Genomic DNA, 23,125 nt, shown 5'->3' with positions numbered 1-23,125 from the left:
CTGCCACTTTCACCCCTTGTACATCTCATCACCTTACATTTACCCACATTTATCTTTAGCTTTCTTCTATCTCATACTCTCCCAAACTCTGTCACCAACTTCCTCAATCCCTCCTCCGATCCTGCCACAAGTGCAGTGTCGTCCGCAAACAACAGCTGGCTCACCTCCCACTTTTCTCCATTTTCTTTAACCATCTCCAATCCCTGACCCACTACTCTTGCATTTACCTCTCGCATTACCCCATCCATGTATAAGTTGAACAGCCAGGGCGACATAACGCATCCTTGACAAAGTCCCACCTTTACCTCGAACCACTCACTCTCTCCATTTCTAATCCTGACACAAGCTCTACTACTATCATAAAAACTCTTGACAGCTCCTAGAAGCTTTCCTCCTATCCCATATATCTGCATAACCTCCCACAGTGCCTTTCTGCCTACCCTATCGTAAGCCATTTCCAGATCAATAAAAGCCCAAAAAACATCCTTCCCCTTTCCTATAGCTTTCTCACATATTTGTCTTAGCACAAAGATCTGATCTACACAACCTCTACCCGTCCTAAATCCACACTGTTCCTCACCAATTACTCCCTCTGTTCCTCTCTTAATACTCTCAATCAAGATCCTCCTATAAGCCTTCCAACTACACTTAACAAGCTAATCCCTCTGAAACTACTACATTCACACTTATCCCCTTTTCCCTTGTAAAGTGGAACTATACAGGCACTCCTCCAGTCCTCCGGCACTCTACCCTCTCTCCAGCAAACATTAAATAACCTCACCAGCCAGTCCACCATCGCTTTCCCTCCTTTTTTTAGACATTCTGCATGGCATCCATCCAGACCAGGTGCCTTACCTGCTTTCATCATCTTAACAACTGCCTTCACTTCATCCTTCCTTATTTCTCCTCCATTTTCCTTACTCATCACGGTCATTTTCTTAGCATTTCCCACTGCAACTATCTTTCCCTCCCTATCCTCCTTCACATTTAGCAACTCCCTAAAATATTCTGCCCATCTTCCCCTTACTGCCTTTTCTTCCATTATTATCTCCCCATCTGCACCTTTTACCTTTTCTTCTACTTGATTCGCCTCCTCTTCCTCTCTTAATTTCTTTCCAAAAAATCTCTTTATTACTTTCAAAATTTTCTGTCATACTCTTACCCCATTTCACATCTGCTCTCCTCTTTGCCTCCTTTACCTTTTGCTTTACTTCTCTTTTTTTTCTTTGTACCTATCATATGACTCCCTCGTCCTATTTTGTAACCAATCTGTGAAAGCTCGCTTCTTCTCTTCTACAAGCTTCTTTGTTTCCTCATCCCACCATTCACTACCCTTCCTTCTATTTCCTCCTGTCCTACTTGTTCAACACACCATCCTTGCACACTTTGTGACTCCCTCCTTGACCCATCCCCATTCCTCCTCCACACCTAGCTCTACTCTATCCTTCACTCCCTCCCACTCCTTCAGCTTCTTCTTATACTCCTTTTCCTTTTCATTTAAAGAGTTCACTCTAAGCACCTTTTGTTCCTTTCCTCTTTCTCCATCTATCCTCCACTCTCAATTTACCTTCCACCAAAAAATGATCTGATATTCCCCCACCCTCTCCCCTTAGCACATGTACATCCTTAACTCTCGCATGTCTGGCAGCTAATGCTGCCAGACATGCGATGTGCCCCGGAGTGAAGAGGTTAAGAAAGAGAGGCTAGAGAACCTGGATAGTTTTAGATACTTGGGTGCAAATGTGATGGGAAAGGGAGGAATGGAGGTGGAGGTAGAATGTAGATTAAGAGAAACAAGTAAATGCATGGGGTGATTAAAAAGTGTAACGAGAAATAGACATTTGGTAATGGATGCTAAGAGGAGATTGTATGAAGGAGTGATTGCACAGAGGTCACTGTATGGGGGAAAAACATGGAACATAAGAGAGGAAGAGAGGAGTTTGAATGCATTTGAAATGAGGTGCCTGAGAAGTATGATTGGGGTTACTAGGCCAGATAAAGAGAGAAATTAGGTGAGGAGGATAGTGGAAGTGAAACGGGAGTTGGGAGATAAGGTTGATGAAAGAGTATTGGAATGGTTTGGACATGAATTAGGTGGGCATGGATTAATGCCTTTTGACTTTGGAAAGGGAGTTGGGAGATAAGGTTGATGAAAGAGTATTGGAATGGTTTGGACACATGGAAAGAATGAGTGAAGAATGATTAGTAAAAGAGGTGTGGAAGGCATAGGTGGAAGTAGTGAACATGAAGGGGCAACCAAGGATGAGATGGATGGATGGGTTAAAAGGGGCATTAAGAAAGGGGATTGTCTGTTGAGGAAGGAAAGGAGAAGACAGAAGATAGGGGTGAATGGAGAATGGTGGTGTGGATGATGCTGTGATGCATGGGAGTGGGATGGGGATGGTGAGGGAGTATGTGTGGATGATATTTTGTCATAACTCAAAAGGAAAGGGAGGAGTGGAGGTGGAGGTAGAATGTAGGTAGAGAGAAGCAGGTAATGCCTTGGTGGATTAAAAATTGTAATGAGAAATGGACATTTGGGAATGGATGCTAAGAGGAGATTGAATGAAGGAGTGATTGTGCTTACAGCACTATATGGGGCAGACATAGAACATACGGGGGGGAGAGTTTAAATGTGTTTGAGATGAATTGCCTGAGAAGTATGATAGGGGTTACTAGGCTGGATAGAGTGAGAAATGTGGAGATGAGAAGGAGAGTGGGGGTGGAAAGGGAGTTGGGAGATAAGGTCAATGAAATAGCATTGGAATGGTTAAGACACATGGAAAGACTGAGTGAAGAAATATTAGTAAATAAAAAAATGTGGAAGGCAGAGTTGGAGGGAGTGAATATGAAGGGGTGACCAAAGATGTGATGGATGGACAGGGTAAATGGGGCATTACAAAAGAGGGGAATGTCTGTTGAGGAAGGAAGGGAGAAAACAGAAGATTGGGGTGAGTGGAGAATGGTTGTGTATGGATGCTGTGATGCATGGGAAGGAGTGGGTGGGGGATGGGGACAGTGAGGGAGTATGTGTGAATGATTTTTTTATGCAACCAGAAGGGATTTCTCCCCATCTTCTCTTTTTCAGCATGAGGGGATGTAGAAGGGATGTCACTGATTAAATGAAGCAGCTTTGCTGTGGATGTGCTGCCGAGCTACATTGTTTCTGATCCAGTGCAGTGGGTAACATGCAGGGATGACCTATCATCCAGGAGGAACCAAGGAAAAGGGAGGGAGGGATGCCGAATGGGAAGTGGAGTATGTGGAGATGAAATGGGTGGGAATGGATTTATGCCTTTGACTTTGGCTACCTCCCTTGTAAGGGGAAAAAGCTGTTGGTATATTTACCTAGTTTTACTTAGTTGTATGTTATGGGAAGGGGAGCTATGCATGTACATACATACCTATATCATACAATTCATGTATCAGGAAAATACATGAATCCAGATCTAAATATGATGATTGGAAATCATGGATATAGATTAAGTAGGAACTGTACACAAATTTGTGGCTAGATATGACAAAATTAGAGAGGATACGGGGACTGAACTGGTGTTACTACTTTCTTGTATACTACAATTGGGTAAATACATACATACACATACCAAAGGTTTTTTTCCCCCTTTTAAGGGAGGTAGCCAAAAAACAAAGGCATAAAAACCACTCCCACCCATTCCATCCCCAACATACTCCACTCCCATCCACCCTCCCTTTTATCTTTGCACCTCCTGGATGACAGGTCATCCCTGCATCTTGCCCACTGCCCTGGGTTAGAAACAGTGTCGCAAGACACAGCACATCGACATCAAGTCTGCTTCATTAAATTGGCAAAAAAAAAAAAAAATCCTTCCTCTCATGCTGCGTCAGTTTATTTCTCACACATACTCCCTCACCCCTATCCCCCACCCACTCCCCTCATGTATCACAGCATCATCCATACACAACCATTCTCCATTCATCCCTATTTTCTGTCCTTTCTTGTCCTTCCTCAACAGACATTCCCCTCTCTCCCAATGCCCCTTTTACCCCATCCATCTATCTCATCCTGGAAGTTCGTTGGCTGAGCGGGTTAGGGCGTTGTTACGTGTGGCGAAGGTCGAGGTGAGGGCGGTTCGAATCCTGCCACCGGCGAAGTTGAACCAAGGGCATGGTTCATTAAATTCCAAGCTACAAAGCCCTCTGTGAGGGGCACTGTCCTAGCCTTCCGATAGGGGGGAAGTGTGTGACGTTAAACCATATCAAAATCAAATCTATCTCATCCTAGGTCGCCCCCCTCATGTTCATTCCTTCCACATCTGCCTTCAACACCTTTTTTACTAATCTTTCTTCACTCATTCTTTCCATGTGTCCAAACCATCCCAATACTCATTCATCAACCCTATCTCCTAACACCCTTTCCACCCCCGTTCTCTTCCTCACCACCTCATTTCTCACTCTCAAGGCTAGTAACCTCTATCATACTTCTCAGGCACCTTATCTAATACTCATTGATACTCCTCTTTTCCTCTCTTATGTTCCATGTTTCTGCCCTGTACAGTGCTGTTGGCACAATCATTCCTTCATACAGTCTCCTCTTGGCATGCATTCCTAAATGCATTACACTTTTTAATTCCCCAAGGCATTTACTCGCTTCTCTCAATCTACATTCTACCTCCACCACCTCCACTCCTCCCTTTCACGACACAGTTGCACCCAAGTATCTAAAACTATCCACTTTCTAAATGCAATTTGGTAAATACATACAAATACTTCTTGGATTATGCCTATTTAGATTACCTGATTTTGTAGTAAATGGAAGAGGGGTTAGGGAGTATGTGTGAATATTTTGATGTAGCCCAAAGGGACTTCTCCCCATTTCTCTTTTTCTGCATGAAGAAAGGGAGAGGGGGAGTTGCTGATTAAATGAAGTGGTCTTGCTGTGAATGTGCTGTGTCTTGCTGCATATCTTCTGACCTAGGGCCATGGCCAAGATGTCATCCAGGAGGAGTCAAGGAAAGAGGGAGGGAGGGATGGGTGGTGAATGGGAGTGGAGTGGGTGGGGATGAAATGGGAGAGAGTGGAATTATTCCTTTTGATTTTGGCTACCTCCCTTGTGAAGGGAAAATCCCTTGATATATGTATGTAATAACTTTTAGAAAGTTTATGTATGTTTTTACTTTACATGGAACACATATATTGCACAAATTGATAACTACTTGTACATACCTTCCTTATATATGGGAAAAAGCCCTTGGTATATACATAGACATGTTGAAAAAGGTGGAAAAAGAGAGTCATGGGTCCTGTTCCGAGTTTATTCCTGACCGGTTTCGCTTGTAGCTTCTTCAAAGGAAGCTACAAGCAAAACCATTCAGGAATAAACTTGCAACGAGACCCGTGACTCTCTTTTTCTACCTTTTTCAACTTGTCACAATGTCTCAAAAATACTTAGACATACCAAAGGGTCTTGTTTCCACTGTAAGCATGTGGCTAAGTCAAAGCTTGCACCCACTCCACGTCCATCATACATACATATACCAAAGGCTTTTTCCCCCTACACGGGGGGTAGCCAAAAAGAAAAAGGCATAGAAACCACTCCCACCCATTCCATTTCCTATATATTCCACTCCCCTCCACCCTCCTCCCTCCCTCTTATCTTGGCACCTCTTGGATGATGGGTCATCCCTGCATCCTGTCCACTGCCCTGGGTCAGGAGCAGTGTTGCAAGACATGGACGTGGAAGCCAGCACATCCATGTCCATCATAAGAACATAAAAATGGAGGGTACTGCAAGAGACTATAAGGCCTACACTAGGCATTTCCATGTCTATTACCACCTGTCATCCCCACCCGTAAAATTATCTAGTCTTCTCTTAACCTCTTCCATACGATGATGCCTACATAGGCATCATGAGGCACGAGCTGGTATACAAGGATGCTGGTGTTGGCATCTTGATTATATTTATTTTGTAGTTGTAGCTGAGTAACCCCTGAATTCTGTGAACTGGCTTTATCACGTTTTCTGTGTTTATTATTACTCTGTGAAAGAGAATGAGTAATACAGCAGTGACTTTATATTTCATAATGTGAGTATTGTGATGCATCAATCATTGTACCTCGGGCATCCGATGCTGTGCAGGAGAATTTGGCTTGTATTGAATATGACCAATAGTTTCAGCACTCACTACATGATTACTACGTCCATTCCATTCATTAACCTGTTGGTAAACCAGTTCTTGCCCATCTCCATCCATTCATTTCCCCTCCCATTTTAATACCTTACAAAGGATTGCATTTGAAAAAAGATGACAGATAGGACTGATGAAAGAGTATTGGGATGGCTTGGACATACAGGAAGAATAAATAAAGAAAAATTAGTAAAATAAGTGTGGAAAGCAGAAGTAGAAGGAATGAATTTGAGAGGATGAGATGAATGGAGTGAAGGGGGTGTTGAGAAAGAGGGGAATGTCTGTTGAGGAAGGAAGGGAGAAGGCAGGAGATAGGGATGAGTGGAGAATGGCTGTATATAGATGATACTGTTATGCAAGGAAGGGACAGGCAGGGGATGTGTGGAAAGGGGTGCTTATGTATGAATGATATGTTGATGCAGCCCGAAGGGATTTTTCCCTGTCATCTCATTTTCTGCATGAGGGGATGGAGAGCAGGGCTCACAGGAATGGAGAAGATGGGGAGAAATCCCTAACAGTATTTCACACATACTCCCTCACCCCCCATCCCCCACCCACTCCCCCTCATGCATCATAGCATCATCCATACACAACCATTCTCCATTCACCCCTATCTTCTGTCCTCTCCCATCCTTCCATAACAGATATTCCCCTCTTTCCCAATGCCCCTTTTACCCCATCCATCCATCTCATCCTTGGTTGCCCCCCTCATGTTCACTCCTTCCACCTCTGCCTTCCACATCTCTTTTACTAATCTTTCTTCACTCATTCTTTCCATGTGTCCAAACCATTCCAATACTCTTCCATCAACCCCGTCTCCCAACACCCTTTCCAAAGTCAAAAGGCATTAATCCATGCCCACCTAATTCATCTCCACATATTCCACTCCTGTTCACCACCCCTCCCTCCCTCCCTCACTCTTTTCTTGGCTCCTCCTGGATAACTCACTGTTGTATTTTTTCTAATCTGTCAATGCCTTTAATGAGATTCGGGGATCATATAGAAATAGCAATTCCAAATGTGGATGAACTAATGATTTTTTTTATGACAGATGGACTTTTAAAATCCAAAGATTGCACAATCTACCCTAGAATCTTGTTTGCTTTCTCTAAGGCGGAAATACACTGCTTGGATGACCAAGATCATCACTGATAATTATGCTGAGATCCTTCTCACTATCCACATTTGTTAACGAATTTCCAAATAACTTGTAATCGTACTTATTGTTATTTTTACCTGTGTGCATAACCTTACATTTACTTGGGTTGAATTTAATTAGTCACATTTCAGACCATTGCTCTAGTTTATCTAAATATTTTTGAATATCTTATTGTGGATGAAAGGTCATCCCTTTTCCCCACCATACTGCTGAGGTCAAAGGCACTGCAGCAAGACATAGCACTTCCACAGCAGGACCCAACAGCTGAAACTGGTTTAGTCCCACTATTTTGTTACATGACAAACCTTGCTCTTTCATCAACTCCAGAATTTACAGAGCAGACAAGAAACCCCTTCAGGCCACATCAGTTTGTGATGATTTGCATTATCTATCTATATACTAAGGGCTTCTCCCTTATAAGGGAGATAGCTAAGTCTAAGTCATGCATTCACTCTTACCCACTCCACTCCCAACCACCACCTTTGTTTACCCCTCATCTTATCTTCCTTGGATGAATGGTCATACCTGTCTCCTGCTCACTGCCTGGATAAGAAGTAATACAGGAAGACACAGTATGTCCACAGCAAGTATACTTCATTTAATAGGCGAACCCCCCTCTCTGTCCCCTCATGCAGAAAGTAGAGAAGGCAGGGAGAAATCTCTTTAGGCTGCATCAAAATATCATTCACACACAACCGCTCCCCCCTGCCCTGCCCCCTTCCTTCATGTTCAATCAAAGTATCATCCATACACAGCCATTCTCCTCTCACCCCTATCCTCTGCCTTCTCCTTTCTTGTTCAACAGACATTCCCCCCCTTGTTCATTTGCATTGTATTTGAAGATGAACCATAACCTACATGGAAACCATTATCTTTTTTACAGATTCAACATGTGATAGATGCAAACATTTTCCCCGTATTAATTGAAATCTTGGGTAAGGCTGAATTCAAAACACGCAAGGAAGCAGCCTGGGCAATAACCAATGCCACATCTGGTGGAACCCCAGCACAGATTAGATATCTGGTTGATCAGGTAAGAGGAATGATTGAAATAGATAGTTTCAGCTTGTGAAAAGACAATATTCCCAAAGTAGATTTTGTGTAAAGAATAATTAAATGCACACAAGTAGTTTTATGGAATAATTGGTAGAAGCATTCTATGCAAGTCATATTCTAGATAATAAGAATGAGTAAGGAAGCAGTGCTATTTCTTTATCTTATATGTATTTGTGTTTCCTCAGAACTGCATTCCTCCCTTGTGTGACCTCCTAACAGTAATGGATGCCAAGATTGTTCAGGTGGCTCTTAACGGTATTCAGAATATCCTACAACTTGGAGAACAAGAAGCAAAGAATACATTCGGAGTTAACCCATATGCTGTTTTAGTTGAAGAATGTTATGGTATGTTACAAATTTTTGTCCTCTTTATCATCTTTGCTGTGTTCTCATATTATTATTAGTTGAATGCTCGCTGGCTGGGCAGGTTAGAGTATCACTACTTGGCTGAGGTCAAGGTGACGGCAGTTCAAACCCTGCTGTCATTGAATTGGACCAAGGGCAGGGTTCATTAAATTCCATACTACAAAGTTCTCTGCAAGGACACCATCCTATCCTCCTGATAGGGAGAGGTCATGATGTTAAACCAAATCAATCATCATCATCATAAAGGGGGAAATGACCTTTTGATCTATTTATGTAGGATTTAATGTTTGCTTCCACCTTACTTTTCTCATTTGAATATACTCCTTGAAGGTTATGTCAGAGAATAGTCTCTCTACCACATATCTTGAAAACCCATCAATACACTCGCCTCCATCTAGAGGTGCACCCCTCCCCCCCCAAAGGGGTGAATCAGTAGATCTGTTGCCCCTGTTGTACATGACACTCAATCACTAGGCCTAGGATCTTTGTCAGCTTCAACTGTACTTCATCCACCTTTTGACACAAACAGAACTGACAATCTGTAATCGTCCAGGATGCAGCACTTCCCCATACTATACAACATGTTATGGAAGACTGCATTGTACACAATCATACATACCAACAACACAATATACACTCTATAAAGAATTTGTGGGGAAACCCTGTTCCAGCCATGGCATTTCTCAGGAAGATTGGACTGCTCAGCTAGACAGTCTAGGGAATGACAACAACAATAACAACAACAACAACCATTGACTGCCCCCTTCCTCCTGCTACTGTAAGCTGGTGACATAAAAATTGTCGTACATTTATACAAGATGCTCCCTGGCTAAGTGGGGAAGAGCCTTACTATTTACGGCAGAGGTTGAGGTGATAGCAATTTGAATCCTACTGCCAGCTAATTGGATCAAGGGCATGTTTCATTAAGTTCCATGCTACAAAGTCCTCTGTAAGGGGCACTGTCCTAGCCTCCTGATAGGAGGGAGTTTGCAATGTGAAACCTGATGATGATATGGTTTAACGTCACACACTTCCCCCCTATCGGGAGGCTAGGACAGTGCCCCTCACAGAGGGCTTTGTAGCAATGTGAAACCTAATCATCATTAATGCAACAGACATGAATCCATAGTTTCTTTACTTATATAGATTTGCGTAAAGAAACTTTGGACTTGTCTGTTGTATTAGTGTGGAGAAGTTTCCCTTCTGTTGTATTAGTGTGGAGAAGTTTCCCTGTCACCACCTTGTATTAGTAGTAGTTGTAGGATGAGGAGGAGGGGGAGGGGAGCAGTCACCTCTATGTGTGAAAAAGTGTAAGAAATACAGTTGAAGTTAATAGAGTCTTAGGCCCACTCTAGAGGCTAAGTTTCAGTCCCTCAGAACTTTACCTATGTATGGACCTTCATATGTATACAGTATATGTTGTAGAAGGCAACTAAACGGAACACAAGGGAACTAGAGATGAACTTTTCTGAATTAACTATTTTCTCCCCGTCCTCTCCTTTTATGCAATGGGGGGACGGAGAGGGGGGGGTCGCCGATTTAATGAAGCGGCCTTGCTGTGGATGTGCTGTGTCTTGCGATACTGCTCCTGACCCAGGGCAGTGGACAAGGTGCAGGGATGACCCATCATTCAGGAGGTGCTCAGATAGGAGGGAGGGTGGAGGGGTGTGGAGTGTATTCAGGGATGGAATGGGTGGGAATGATTTTATGCCTTTTTCTTTTTGGCTACCTCCCTTGTAAGGGGGAAAAAGCCTTGGTATATGTATGTATGTACTATATTTTTCTCATGTGAAAAGTCTAGGGAAGCCACCCCCTTACAAGGGGAAAAGGCTTTTAGGTACATGTATGTGTGACAAGAGTGCTTAGGATTTGTGAGTGGGTAGTGATATCACTAAGCAATTGTTTCTTCTTTCAGGTTTGGATAAAATTGAATTCCTGCAAAGCCACGAAAACCTTGAGATCTATCAGAAGGCATTTGAAATCATTGAACACTACTTTGGAGGTGAGGAGGAAGACACTAAAGTGGCTCCTTCTGTGGACGAGAGTGGACAGCAGTTCCAGTTCAACCCAGAAGCACAAGATGCTCACCAAGGCGGATTTAACTTTTAACCACGGAGTACAGGTGTAGCCAAGGGATGTGTAGTTCGCAGTTTTATTTCAGTCTTTCTGTTATAGCTTCCTGTTTTCATTACCAAGGTTTACATGGGAAAAGGTGTGCCGTGTTCCACAGCAGAAAGCCTGAGTGCTTACAGCAAATGTATCCGATGGAAGGTATAGTGCATATAGACCCAAAAACAGAATGCACATACAGAGAGAGAAGGGGATCACCCTGACAGACAATGGTTTTGTGGTGTGGACATCTCTTTCGTTCAAACCGGGAAATATTTAAGAAAGCATTAAGGATCAAGTTGTGATTGACATTTCTCGAGTCATTAACTATAATAATGGTATTGCCCAAAACCCTGTAAAAATTATTATAATTGCAGTAGTGAACATATGAAAACTTGAACCAAAATAGAAAAAAAGAAATCAAAGTATATCAATGTAGCAAAACATTTCATGTTGTCCTCAAAGGTCTGCTTCTCCCAGTGACTTGCTGTCCTGAACTACAGTTATGTTTGAATCCTTGCATTCGTCGCAAAGCTTTGTCGTCACTTTTGTTGAAATATATCACATGCTCCAAATTAGGGGACTGTGTCCTTTCCATTATTTTGTTTACATAGTCTAAGTCCATGTTAGTTTGCTGTGTACTCTCCACGTACTGCACACACATGAGCTTCAACATTATCCCAGGTGGCGTTGAACACCAAGGGGCAGGGACGGGTGACTGTCGTGCAACAGCAAACAAGGGTGACACAGGTGATCGGTGCAAGGCAACACTTGAAGTTCTTTGCGCTTTTTTTGTTGGATCGTTTCCAGTTGCCAAAGGATGTTCGTTACATTGCTGAGGTCCTCCTTTGTTTGTATTGCCTAGTCACTGTTGGGTTGAGGAAGTTCTTCCTTAAGTTGGGTGAGAAGAGACCCTTGTTTAAAAAAAATATATAAAAAAATAAATAAAAAAAAATAAAAAAAAATCTGGGGCTTGAAACTTGTGGAATTTGAAGCTTGCATATTATTTCAATGAAGTAAGACCAACACTACATTTGACTTGATACAATAATTATTTTCAGTGCTTTATGGTTATCATTTCTTGTGGTTATTATTTTTATTGTATTGTTATTATTATGACCAACCAATGGGCCCTTGTTATAGATAGTAATACTAAGAAGACATAGTATCATTGGTTGAAGCTTTAAGAGTCTTATTTCATATCTCCAAATTTCAAGCCTTACAACAGCAACACATTCAACGCCAACAACTACAATAACAACAACAACTTGCATGTAGTAAGGGCATCCCCAATAGCAGTACCATCCTCGTCAAAGTAACCAGGACATCTGAGGGGGTAACTAGTTGGTAATACAAGGGACGTCCAACATTTAAGTAGTGGTGACACATGGGTTTCATTGGAATATACCCTTCATACTGCAGTGGGAATATTAACAATTTGTTGCATAGAACAAGCAAAAGGCAGTGTAAAAACCCAGTTCAGCATAACTGGAAAATGTCGCCATGAAACAATGAGTTCCTTTGCAAAACAGCGGGGACTTCTTTAATCTAGCGGGATATTGACCGCTGCAGTCGTGTGCAATTGATGGTTTTCACTATCAAAGATGTCAGGAAGCAAGTGTGACTCAATGTGCTACTACTTGTGTACTTGTTTGATAGCTGCATATATCAATGAAGGAGATGATAGCATGGGTGTGTAGCAGATTGTGTGATGTTATCAAGTATGTGTTCCTGGCTCAAAGTACTTTTCCTCCTAATTTACATACAAGTAGAGTGTAAGCAGTTGTTAATCCCCAAACCATAGTTAATGTGCCATGAGCAGTTGTAACTCAATTGGTTTGCCTTTAACATTTTCCAAGATTCTCAAACATCCCGTTCCAACTGTGTTAAAGGGCATAGTGACATTCGTTAGCATTGAGCCATTTTTCTACAGCCGGCTGTGTTGGCCTCATGTCAGCCATTGAATGAATGTATGGCACTTTGAAGGCCATTGGTTTACATGTGTGGGCTAGGTCCCTCTGGTTTAAGGATGTGTCCTAGAGCCAGCCACAGAGTGAATGTAAGGCTCTTTTTGAGCCAAGTATGGACCTGTGGCCATGGGCTGGCCATAATGTGGACTTATGGCCCTGTGCTGGCCATTGCATGCAAGTTTGGCATTTGTTCTTTTTCCTACTGTAACATTACAAGGACCACACACACCTACTTGATAAATTATGTAAGATTCCATTGCTTTGACTGTTATTTAGCAGTCATTGTGTTATCAACAGTGACATTCAAATTTTGAGAGTTTCCCTGTGGTTCTTGAAGTCTAGTACATGTGATTTGAATGATACATGATGTATCTTGGGTGCTTGAGTGATCCGGGACACAGAGGAGTCTTGGTTACAACTTGAGTGATGATGTGTTCGAAAGAGATCGCGCAAAGAATATTGCAGGTGGTGACTTTCTTTTCTGAAGCCAAAATCATTTGTTTGTTAGGATCTGAACTGCGTATGACAAGTATGTGATATTTTGTATGTATGTTAGATATGCTTTGAGAGATAGATAGTTTATATATTTTGTATGGAAGTTGTTTGAATGCAGTTAGGGTCCTTTTTCTAGGTATTTTTTAGCAAGAATGTAGGACTGAGCAGCGATCGAGATGTTGGTCCTTGTGAATGTACGAGTGATTCAGTGCTCCTTGGTTGCCCTCACTTTGTTACTGAGTCAACCAGTCAAGGCAAAATAGTTCTAAGTGATATTGCATCTGTCGGCTTGTTGAGCAACTTGGCAGCTTACCAGTGAGGAGTACATGTGTGTGATACAATGCTGACCAGATGTCTTGTATGCTCCTTTTGTGATATGATACGATACGGAGTGAGGTCATATTTCTACATTATGCCCATGAAATCAAAGTAGTATTTTTATCCTGGTGAACATACTGATTCATTCAGGTCAATCAGGAACTTTAGCCAAGTTTATTATTATTATTATTTTTTTTTTTTTTTCCCATTTATTTTTACTTTTTTTTTCTGTAGAAATGTAACCCCAAATCTGTTTTGATAATGACTTGGTGTTGATGATGATGATGATGATAATGATGATGATGGTGTTGATGAAATGTACCACCTTGTGGATGAACGCATGGGGGAGTAAAAGATGCTGCCTGACCCACTTTGACTTTTTCTTCTGACGCCTTATACATATGGTGAACATGCTAAATGGGAAATCTTTGGGTTTCTCGGACCTGGTGGTAGAGTGCAGCATTACAAACTGCACCGGAAATAGACATGCACACTTGTTCATTCACACAAGAAACAACCAGGGCAGAACTTTGGTCAAGCTTTGGAATACATGTTGAAGTGAGGAAGGTAGATTGAAAAAGTGTTGAGACAAGTTTGGTGCACAATATTTGTTTGTGTTGGTACATGTACAAATATTGTGTACTTAATATTTTTTGTCTATCCTTCTATTGCTTCAGCAAGATGAACACAATCCAAGTATTTTTGAGCTACACTTGGTTTTTTGTTACATACTGGAAAAGGACCAAAAGAGGTTTAAAGAGTTGATCTATCAGTTGATTTCCCTATTTCTTTTATTTATTTATTTATATATATATATATATATATATATATTTTTTTTTTTTTTTTTTTTTTTTTTTTTTCCTAGAAGATTTGACATATCTTGGACTGTGATAAGAAAAAGATTTTTTTTATTTTTTTTTATCAATTTGAAATTACAGTTTTAGAACCTTTTAATTTTCAAATAGGCATATATGGTCAAATCTCCAGTGGCCCATTGATATATAATGCTAAATTTCTTGATCACAACTCAGGCTTAAACAATATTAAGCATTACCATATATGTATCCATTCTTTTTCGAAGAAGGATTGTCATTCTGATCTCTTAATTCATTTTATTGTGACCATATGTAGAGTGACTACATAACTTAAAGTTGTCTTTACTCTACGAAAGTCCCTCAGTATGTATATGTGTACATATGTGTAAAACCAGTCAGATCTAGAAACAGTGATTTGTTGAAGTAAATTCCTTTTACCAGCGTGTGTACTACAAATTTTGCAATTTTTAAAAATGCACTGGGTTAGACAGTTACTAATTCCAGTTTAGTAATAATTCTGTCGCCACAATCAATTTCTACAATTGCATAACTCTTTTTAACTCCTTTTCACTGCATGTAGGAAGGTATTTATTACTACAGTATGATTTCATGGGAAACTTTATCTTCAACATTTCACACATACAGAAACTACACAGGAAAACATGTTTATTTAAACTTGGTATATCCAGAACAAAACAAAACAGACAAAACAGTGCTAAGTGCCATGTGAATGGTGCCATTGATCAATGCAATGCCTTGTTTGTAGTGCTGCACAGCTACCCAGTACTTACCAAGTACTATCGAAGACTAGTCGGACCTGTGGACATCGTAACACAACCTGGGACTTTTCAACAACATAATTTTTCCCTAATTTTTATATTCATTTTTTTTTTTTTTTTTTTTTTTTTTTTTTTTTTTTTTTTTTTTTTTCTCTTGGTATGAGATTGTTTCTGGTCCTGTGAAGTGTGCTTGGTTTGTATTATACTGCATAGCCAAGGTGAAGGTACACATGATTTCTCTCAGTGGAGGCAATATTTATGTATTACAGGATATGCTTCCTTTAGTGTTACGTGTGAGCAAATGCCCTTTTAGTTTAGGTAAGAGTTGGGATATTTTTGTAAAAGGTAGGCCACATAGAGACGGGGAAGTCTACTCCCGTGGGCTGGAGTGAAAGGTAAGTCTTCCTCGTATACTTCTCCTTGTCTTGTTGAACTGTGAGCCTTTTTATCCAGTCTTTAGTCATTTTGTTGATACATATCTAGTTTTTTCTACTCTCGTCCCATTTTATAATTTGTAGGTTTCCTCAGGCATCATGTGAGTGCATAAACTCCAAAGAACTTGAACTTAACAGTGGTGCTTCTCCTACCTACTGCTTGCTGAATATCTATACTTTAATACTAAACATTATGCATGTGAGCCATTTCGATAGAATGCCAAAGCCTGAATGCTTGACGCCTAGTCTGACTCGATCTCTGTAACCCCGGAGTCGCACTTCCACCAGAATGAAGTGTTGGTCAGAAGTGTGAGATGTTTGTGGGTTATGTTATGTTTGTGTTTTTTTTTTTTTTTTTTTTTTTTTTTTTTTTTTTTTTTTTTTTTTTTTTTTTTTTTTCTGTACCCTAGTGAGGGTGCAAGCAGTGTTTGATTTCATTCCAAGAACTATTTATTAAGCTTGGAGTGGGAGCAGTGAAAGAAGGGGATTAGGTACTTGTAGAGGAAGGGGTGCATCAGGGAACACGTACCTTGGATTATGCACTATCTTGTCCAATCTGTGCACACTTCCGCAGAGGAAACCCAAGTATACCTGTGAACACATTTGCCTCGCACCTTTGCTTAAGGAACGTGGCAGTGCTGTCATGCAGAAGACATAGAAATAACACTTTGGCTGTGATGTACTGGCCATTTAGACAGTGTGTGTGTGTGTGTGTGTGTATGCATGTGTGTATTTACCTAGTTGTATTGTGCGGGAGAAGAGCTATGCTCGTATCCCGCAATGTGTGTGTGTGTGTGTGTGTGTGTGTGTGTGTACTTGTAGGTACATGGGTGGGTGGGTGTCTGGGACAAGACATTGAGTGTATATGACACAGTCCAAATCTATATTCTGGGAAGGGTTTGTTGATAACTTGTTAAAACAAGGAATTAAAGAGGATGATAATTCAGTGGAATAGATATTATAGAAGAGCATATGAATGAGGGTGGGAAGTAAATTGTGTAGGACAATAGGTAGAAGTGAGGTTCTAGGAAGGAGAATGTGTATATGATATTGACAGACAAACAGACTGGTCAGTGAAAGGATACAAGAGGACATGTTGTAGGGTAGGTGGAGGTGGTTTATCCAGAATAATGGTATTTGTTTTGGTGTCTAGGCATTTTATCCATGTAAGTGTTGAGGTGATACATTCAGAATGGTGTTCCTGTAGGTGTCAGGGTACTTTATCCAGAATGGTATTTGTGTAGGTGCCAGGTCATTATCCAGAATAGTATTCATGTAGGTGTCAAAATGACATGTAGAATCCCACCTGGGCTTTCAGTATGACACCTGAACAGTATTTCTGAACAGGTACTGTAAATCCACCATCTTTTTATTTTACATCAAATCTCACAGAACACACTTCTCCAATAACTGCATGATCCACAGTCCTATAGCTACCATTATAGATATTAAATTTCCTTAATGCTTCAATGAAATTGTAGCCTCAAAATAGGTTTTAATTAGCAAAACCACCTGGGGGTAGGTTTGGACTCCAAAACTCTTGGACATAAAATCTTCAAAACTTCAAGTAACACATACCAAAGCTTTTACTTCAGAATATGCTCACTACTATTCATAAACACTTCAGTCTTTCAGGCTCATCATCATCTCATCACCATGTGTAAACCCATTTATATGTACATACCAAAGGGCCTTTTTCCCCTTTTAAAGGGGGGTGGCCAAGTCAAAGCACACAAACACACACCCACACCCATCCAAATCCATTCATTGCCCCTTCCATTCAGCCTCACTCATCACATCCCCTCAGAACTCGTGAAGCTACTTTCAAGCTTGTACAGTGGACTCAACAAGGGCAACTTCAAAGAAATTTTGTCAGCCTCATAATTGTTTTTGACAACTAGATTTGTATTACTGTGGCGGAATAGACAGCTTATGTAGAATGCACGCCACTGCCTCAACCTTGCTGAGTCACTGTGGAAAGCCCTAAACTTAATTGCTTTCATTCTTTATGTAAGATTGACAGAGGTTATGGAATATTCACAACACCAGAAGAATGATTGCAGGCTTTACTGAATTTTGTTAAAGATGTTCTCTACCAAACCCGTGTACCCCTTGCAGAATATCTGTCATTGCTGTGGAAAACCCATAACCTTTGTTTAATGCCCACAACCTTTGCAGAATATAGCGCATGTGCACTGGTGGTGTAACTGGAAGCATGCTGGTCTCTCATTGGCTTAGTTGTGGGTTCAAATCCTGCACTTCTCTCCGTTTCCCAGCAGTAACTGTTACCTGCCCTAACAGTTCAAGTACATGGGGCAAAGGTGATGGCTTCAGTTGCAGATGTGCACCTCCTGGTATGGGCTCCTAACTACCTTCTTTGGCACTAGCAATGTGCTCACAACACTTACAGAATGTCTCCAGCCTGTGTGGATCTGACACAACCCCAGCTGCCCACAACCATGTAAGAATTCTATTGCCATGTCATGACTCCCATGACTTTTGTGAAAATGTCCATAGCCAGCCTCAGAATTTCCAAACTCTGCTTATAACCCATAGCCTCCCACATTTCTGCCTCCTGAAAGTACCTCAATTTTACACTTACAGGTTCTTAATATCCACCTCATATATGGGACTCTCTGCAACTGTAGTAGCACCTTTTCCAAAACTTCTGTAGTCTCCTCCATAATTCTTGTTAACATTCTTGCTGCTCTCTTTGACATTCTTACTGTTCTACCTCTCGAAACTCCTGTAAGTTACTCCAGAACTCTCATGGGACAAATTCAACCTCCCAAAAACATGTATGTGTAAGGGAAAGATATACCTAACTTCCTTGGAATGGGTCAAAGTAATGTGACTTGTTTACACACCCAAAGGCTTCAACAGGGTGGCATATATTGTAGATTTTGTTGAGGTCACTGCTAGAGCAAGTCCAGGGTTGAAGGGGTCTCGATCCATCAAAACCTCTTTCAGTGTGGGGCGTCACCATTTCTTCAGTCGAATAGAATCATTTGGTGGTAGCTAGAGCGAAACATATGACAGTATATTGTGTAATGGGAGTAAGCACCCCAGAATGTCCGTTACCTCCTAAAAACTGAATCTCACTCATACATCCTTATTTTTTCATTTCAAAATATGAAGACTTCATTGGTAGAAAGATTTCTTTTCCCCAGTGTTTCCATGTCACTGGATCTGTCCATACTGACCTTCAAACATGCCACATAAAGTGAATAGTTTGCATGGGACTAACAGTGGGAAACTGCATGTGGTGTTCCTATAAAATTATGAGAAGCATTTCCCTATCACATATACTCACATCCCATGCTCAAGATCTCTTTTGGCTTTGATCATCTTGCTTCCACTTTTTTATATAAGGAGGGCTGACAACCAGTAACAGACCTCCTATTCTGCCTTCTACCAGCTGGTAATAGGAACAGACCCACACTAATACAACACAAATATCAATCCAATAATTCCTTCTGAAGAAAACTATAGTAGATGCTGAGGCTGTTGCTAGCTACCCTGTGGCATTGGGTTTCCAATTAGTGAAACCCAAAGCAACAATTATTATTAATTATTAGTAATTTGTACCTTTGACTTATAAGATACATCCGGGTTGAGAGACCAGTGGGAGGTAGTGGCAGGTACAATTGTATGTTCATAGAACATGTTCAAATACCCTGTATGTGGTCAGCTTTGTTTGTTTTGCAGAGGTGATATAGATGATCATGGAACACTGCTCATTTTGCTCATTTGTATTTTTTGGGTGACTGTATTATCGTGCTTTGAATCTACTTATGCTCTCTTATTCTTCTTCCTCTTTTCTTCTTCTTATTCTGTCTTCTTTATTATTTCCACCTTCTGCTTCCTTTGAATCTATTCCTCTCTCATAATCTTGTGTTTCACTGACTAGAAACTGACAGCCTGTTCATACATCAGGTGTCCTTATTTTAAGGTGGAGTTGTATTTATAAAGTCGATAAAGGAATATCTTGGGCCCAGTCTGAAGACTGAGTGTATACCTATAAGGGCTGCACCTCCAAATGGAAATGAGGAAGTTGATGATGTTTGAAGATGAGTGGCAGGGAGGGACTTTATATGACGTCCTACTTAAAGGACCATATTGTGCAGGTACCAGTTGTCAGTTCCTCCTGTTTCATGTTCTACAGTTATCGTACCTCATTTTGAATTCATATATTGTTCCAGCTCGTGTTATATCATCATTGTTATTCCCAGAGTTTATGCATCAATATAGAAAATGGTTTTTCACATCCTTCAGTCCTTTCTATCTTTTTCATTATTGATATTAAATTGTGACCACCTCTTGATGCCCTCCTATCCCTTATCAAGACATCTCTGTCATCTTTGTCCATCCACTTCAGTGGTCAGAACATCACAATGGCATTCCCTCTTCCTCTTTGATCCTTTTACAGTAACACGGCTAATGGTTCCAGTCTTTCCTTGTAGAACTCAACTGCAAGACTGGGAATAATTTTTTATTGCTGCTCATTGTGTTCTTTGCCTCTGAGTGTGATTGTGTACTTGTGCATGTGTGTTTGTTTAATTAGATACTCGTATCCAAAAGTGAATGGTGGAAAGTCGGAAAGAAAAATCAGTGGCTTAGGGTAAATGCTGGAACAAAGGTTGTCAACTGGCATCACTGGGCTTCCATGCACGATAGGAACAGAATTTTTATGTAATATGTGGTTCTTGTGTGGCCAGCCAATAGTACAGAGAAGGCCACTTATTAAGGAACTTCAAAATATATATTGTCAATGTGATTCACCATGGTCTTGGATTAAGTGCTGGTCTTGTGATTGACATTTATTGCCTTCCTTGAAAAGAGCTTTGTAGTTCATATGGCCTGATCTATGGATAATGCTGTGACCTTACACACACCCCATATTCATGCCCAAGGAAGAGGGTGCTGACTTAGTGTTGGGATGCTTTTTAGCCTTGGGCAGGGACCAAATTCAAGACTGCTGAGTTAGCTGGTCAAATATGTACCACCACACCAGCAAGACAGTTGTTTATGTGTGTAAGTAATTTTCAGCTCCCCTTTCCCTCTTTTTCTCTTTCCTCACTCGCACCAACTCTTCCTCTCTCTCTCTCTCTCTCTCTCTCTCTCTCTCTCTTCCTCCTTCTCTTACTCATCTCTCTGTCTCTCCTCCCCCCTCTCCTTTCCTCTCCTTCCCCCCTTTCCCTTTTTCTCCCTCCTATCTCCTTGATCCTCGTCCTCCCCTACATAGAACCTTAATTCATTGGAAATACCTCATTTTATTTGTTGGGTCAGCCTCTGTACTGGATAGCAGCAGCAATAACAGCAAGTGTCCTTTCACTGACTGCCAAAATGCTCTCATATTCGTTTCCATGGACCTTTGGTAAGGAATGGGTGAGGTTATCTTCGTGAGCCCATTCTTTGCTGGATGGCACCAATCCTTATAATTTTGGTGTGTCATCCATTTATTCAGATCATCTCAGTTGGTACCCCATCAGGAAGGTGTCAGAAAGGTTCCACCATTTCCCTAGCCTGCCTTTTTTCAACAATTAGATGGCAGAGGTCTCTGGTGGCAGTTCATGGTGATAGAAAATAGGGAGAACTGCAAACATGGCACAGTTGAGTGGCAGGGTGGTGAAGTAAACACAGAAAATGGTATGGAAATTTTGTTCCCTTACATTTTGTCTTTACCAGGACTTCCTCAGAGCAACATCAGTATGTGCAACATTTCAGGGAGCTACACCCATTTTATCTAGAGAACACAGTATGAGAAGTGTTGTGCATGTTGATGTTTTGTTGTGTTTGTGTTCAGTCTCCCATTTTATGCCTTCATGAGCTGCCATTGGGTCTCGGGTAAATACAGTTGTATGGCAACATCCAGAATAAGTTTTGTCCATGAATGAAGGGAAAACATTGACATAGCATTGTATATCATCAGCCATAATAGTATTATGATGCTACCCAACTAGGTATGTGTGCACTGGTGATGTTATTGGAAGTGTGCTGGTCCCTCGTTTGCTTAGTTGTGGGTTCGAATCCTGTACTTCTCTCTGATTCCTAGCAGTGACTGTTATGTGCCCCAGCAGTCCAAGTGCATAGGGCACAGGTTCAGCTTCAGCCACAGCTACATGTCTCCTGGCCTAGGCTCCATGCCATCATCACCAACTAGGTAAATACACCAACAATGCTCCATGAGGTTGGGCAGACCATTCGTGGTAGTTGGTGCAGCCATACTTCCCAAACAGGAAGACCTTGTTCATGGACAGGGTAGATATTTAACCTCTTCAACACAATAATCAACTTAGATTTTTCGCATTGGTGATGTTATTGCTCGTTAAAATTGTTGCCTTGAGTTTCTCTAACTGTAAACCTGCAGCCCCACAGTGGTTGGCAATCAGTGGTCCTCAGAAGCGTACATTGAAGAACAGTATATGAAGGAAGGGCTACAAAAGTTAAAACAGCTCAGCATTCCTCTGTGCATGAAGATTTATTTCAGAACCTAGACGAACGGTGCATGACTGGCCCTTAGGGGCTGCAATTTAACCCCCAAAGTATTCACTGCATTAGTGCAATAGGAGAGAGAGAAGGTCCTTTACTCTTCACGTATCTTGATGTTTAAAGTGGATTTCGAGCAATGAATTATTGGAAGAACACAATGAGCAAGTATGTGGTAGTAAATGTAAACAGCTACTTCAAAACTTCTTTGGAGTGCAGTTTCGCTCTCTCACAAACACACACACACACACACACACACACACACACACACAGACACAGTGGCATCGCTTAAGGCTGCCATCGTTCCCTTCGCTTCCCAGGTTGGTCGGGTCATTGACCCGCCTTCGTCAGTTTTATTCTCCAGAAAGGTGCCCCTCGGACCAAGGGTTGTCGTGGGAGTTGGGGGGGGGGGGGTTGTCGTCGGCTATGCTTCATTCCTTAGGAATGCCGGGCCCGTCTATCGGGCTGTCACGGGCACCAAGGTGGTGCTTCTTGATCGAGTACTTTAACCACAGTTCTTAGGGAGTGATGATTCGATGCTGTGATTTTGAGAGAAGCGGATGGGAAGAGGAGGGTTGGTTGGTAGTGGTTGATGTGGTCTTGGTGATGGCGGGTGATAGTGGTGGTAATGGTCGCCGCCGTTGTCATTGTGATGGTTGTAGCAGTGGTGATGGTTTTCGTCGTCGTCGTAAATTTGAATGCAACAATACAGCAATCATATCTGTATGACACCACGTCTGCACCCACCCACCCACCCACCCACGTGTGACGTCACTGCCGAGTGGGCAGAGCACATGCACCCGAGTGTGTCTGGGAATGGGTCTGCGTCATCTATTGCGCACTTGCCACAGTAACTTGCTTGCTTGCGAGCTACCTTTGTCCCACATCACACAATTAGTAGTTTTAAATGAGTAACCAGTGTTTGTTAGTAATACTGATCATTTGAGAATTGTGTGGATGATTATTGT

At 41.5% G+C, this 23,125-nt stretch overlaps 1 protein-coding gene across 2 annotated transcripts in view; it reads left to right on the top strand.

The window, feature by feature from the left end:
- Window positions 1-14,010, top strand: part of Kap-alpha1 (karyopherin alpha1) — a 49,673-nt gene extending 35,663 nt beyond the window's left edge. For both annotated transcript variants that reach the window (XM_076184830.1, XM_076184829.1), the window contains exons 8-10: window positions 8,210-8,359; window positions 8,568-8,727; window positions 10,664-14,010. In XM_076184830.1, coding sequence (XP_076040945.1) covers window positions 8,210-8,359; window positions 8,568-8,727; window positions 10,664-10,857 — 504 coding nt within the window. In that variant the 3' untranslated portion in view covers window positions 10,858-14,010. The remainder of the gene's footprint in view (window positions 1-8,209; window positions 8,360-8,567; window positions 8,728-10,663) is intronic.
- The last annotated feature ends 9,115 nt before the right edge of the window (window positions 14,011-23,125 follow it).

Source organism: Oratosquilla oratoria, chromosome 5 (assembly GCF_046742065.1).
Source record: "Oratosquilla oratoria isolate Oo_2021 chromosome 5, ASM4674206v1, whole genome shotgun sequence".
Taxonomy (NCBI): Eukaryota; Metazoa; Arthropoda; class Malacostraca; order Stomatopoda; family Squillidae; genus Oratosquilla; species Oratosquilla oratoria.
The sequence above is the reverse complement of the archived record's forward strand: the minus strand, read 5'-3'. Positions and strand labels throughout refer to the sequence as shown.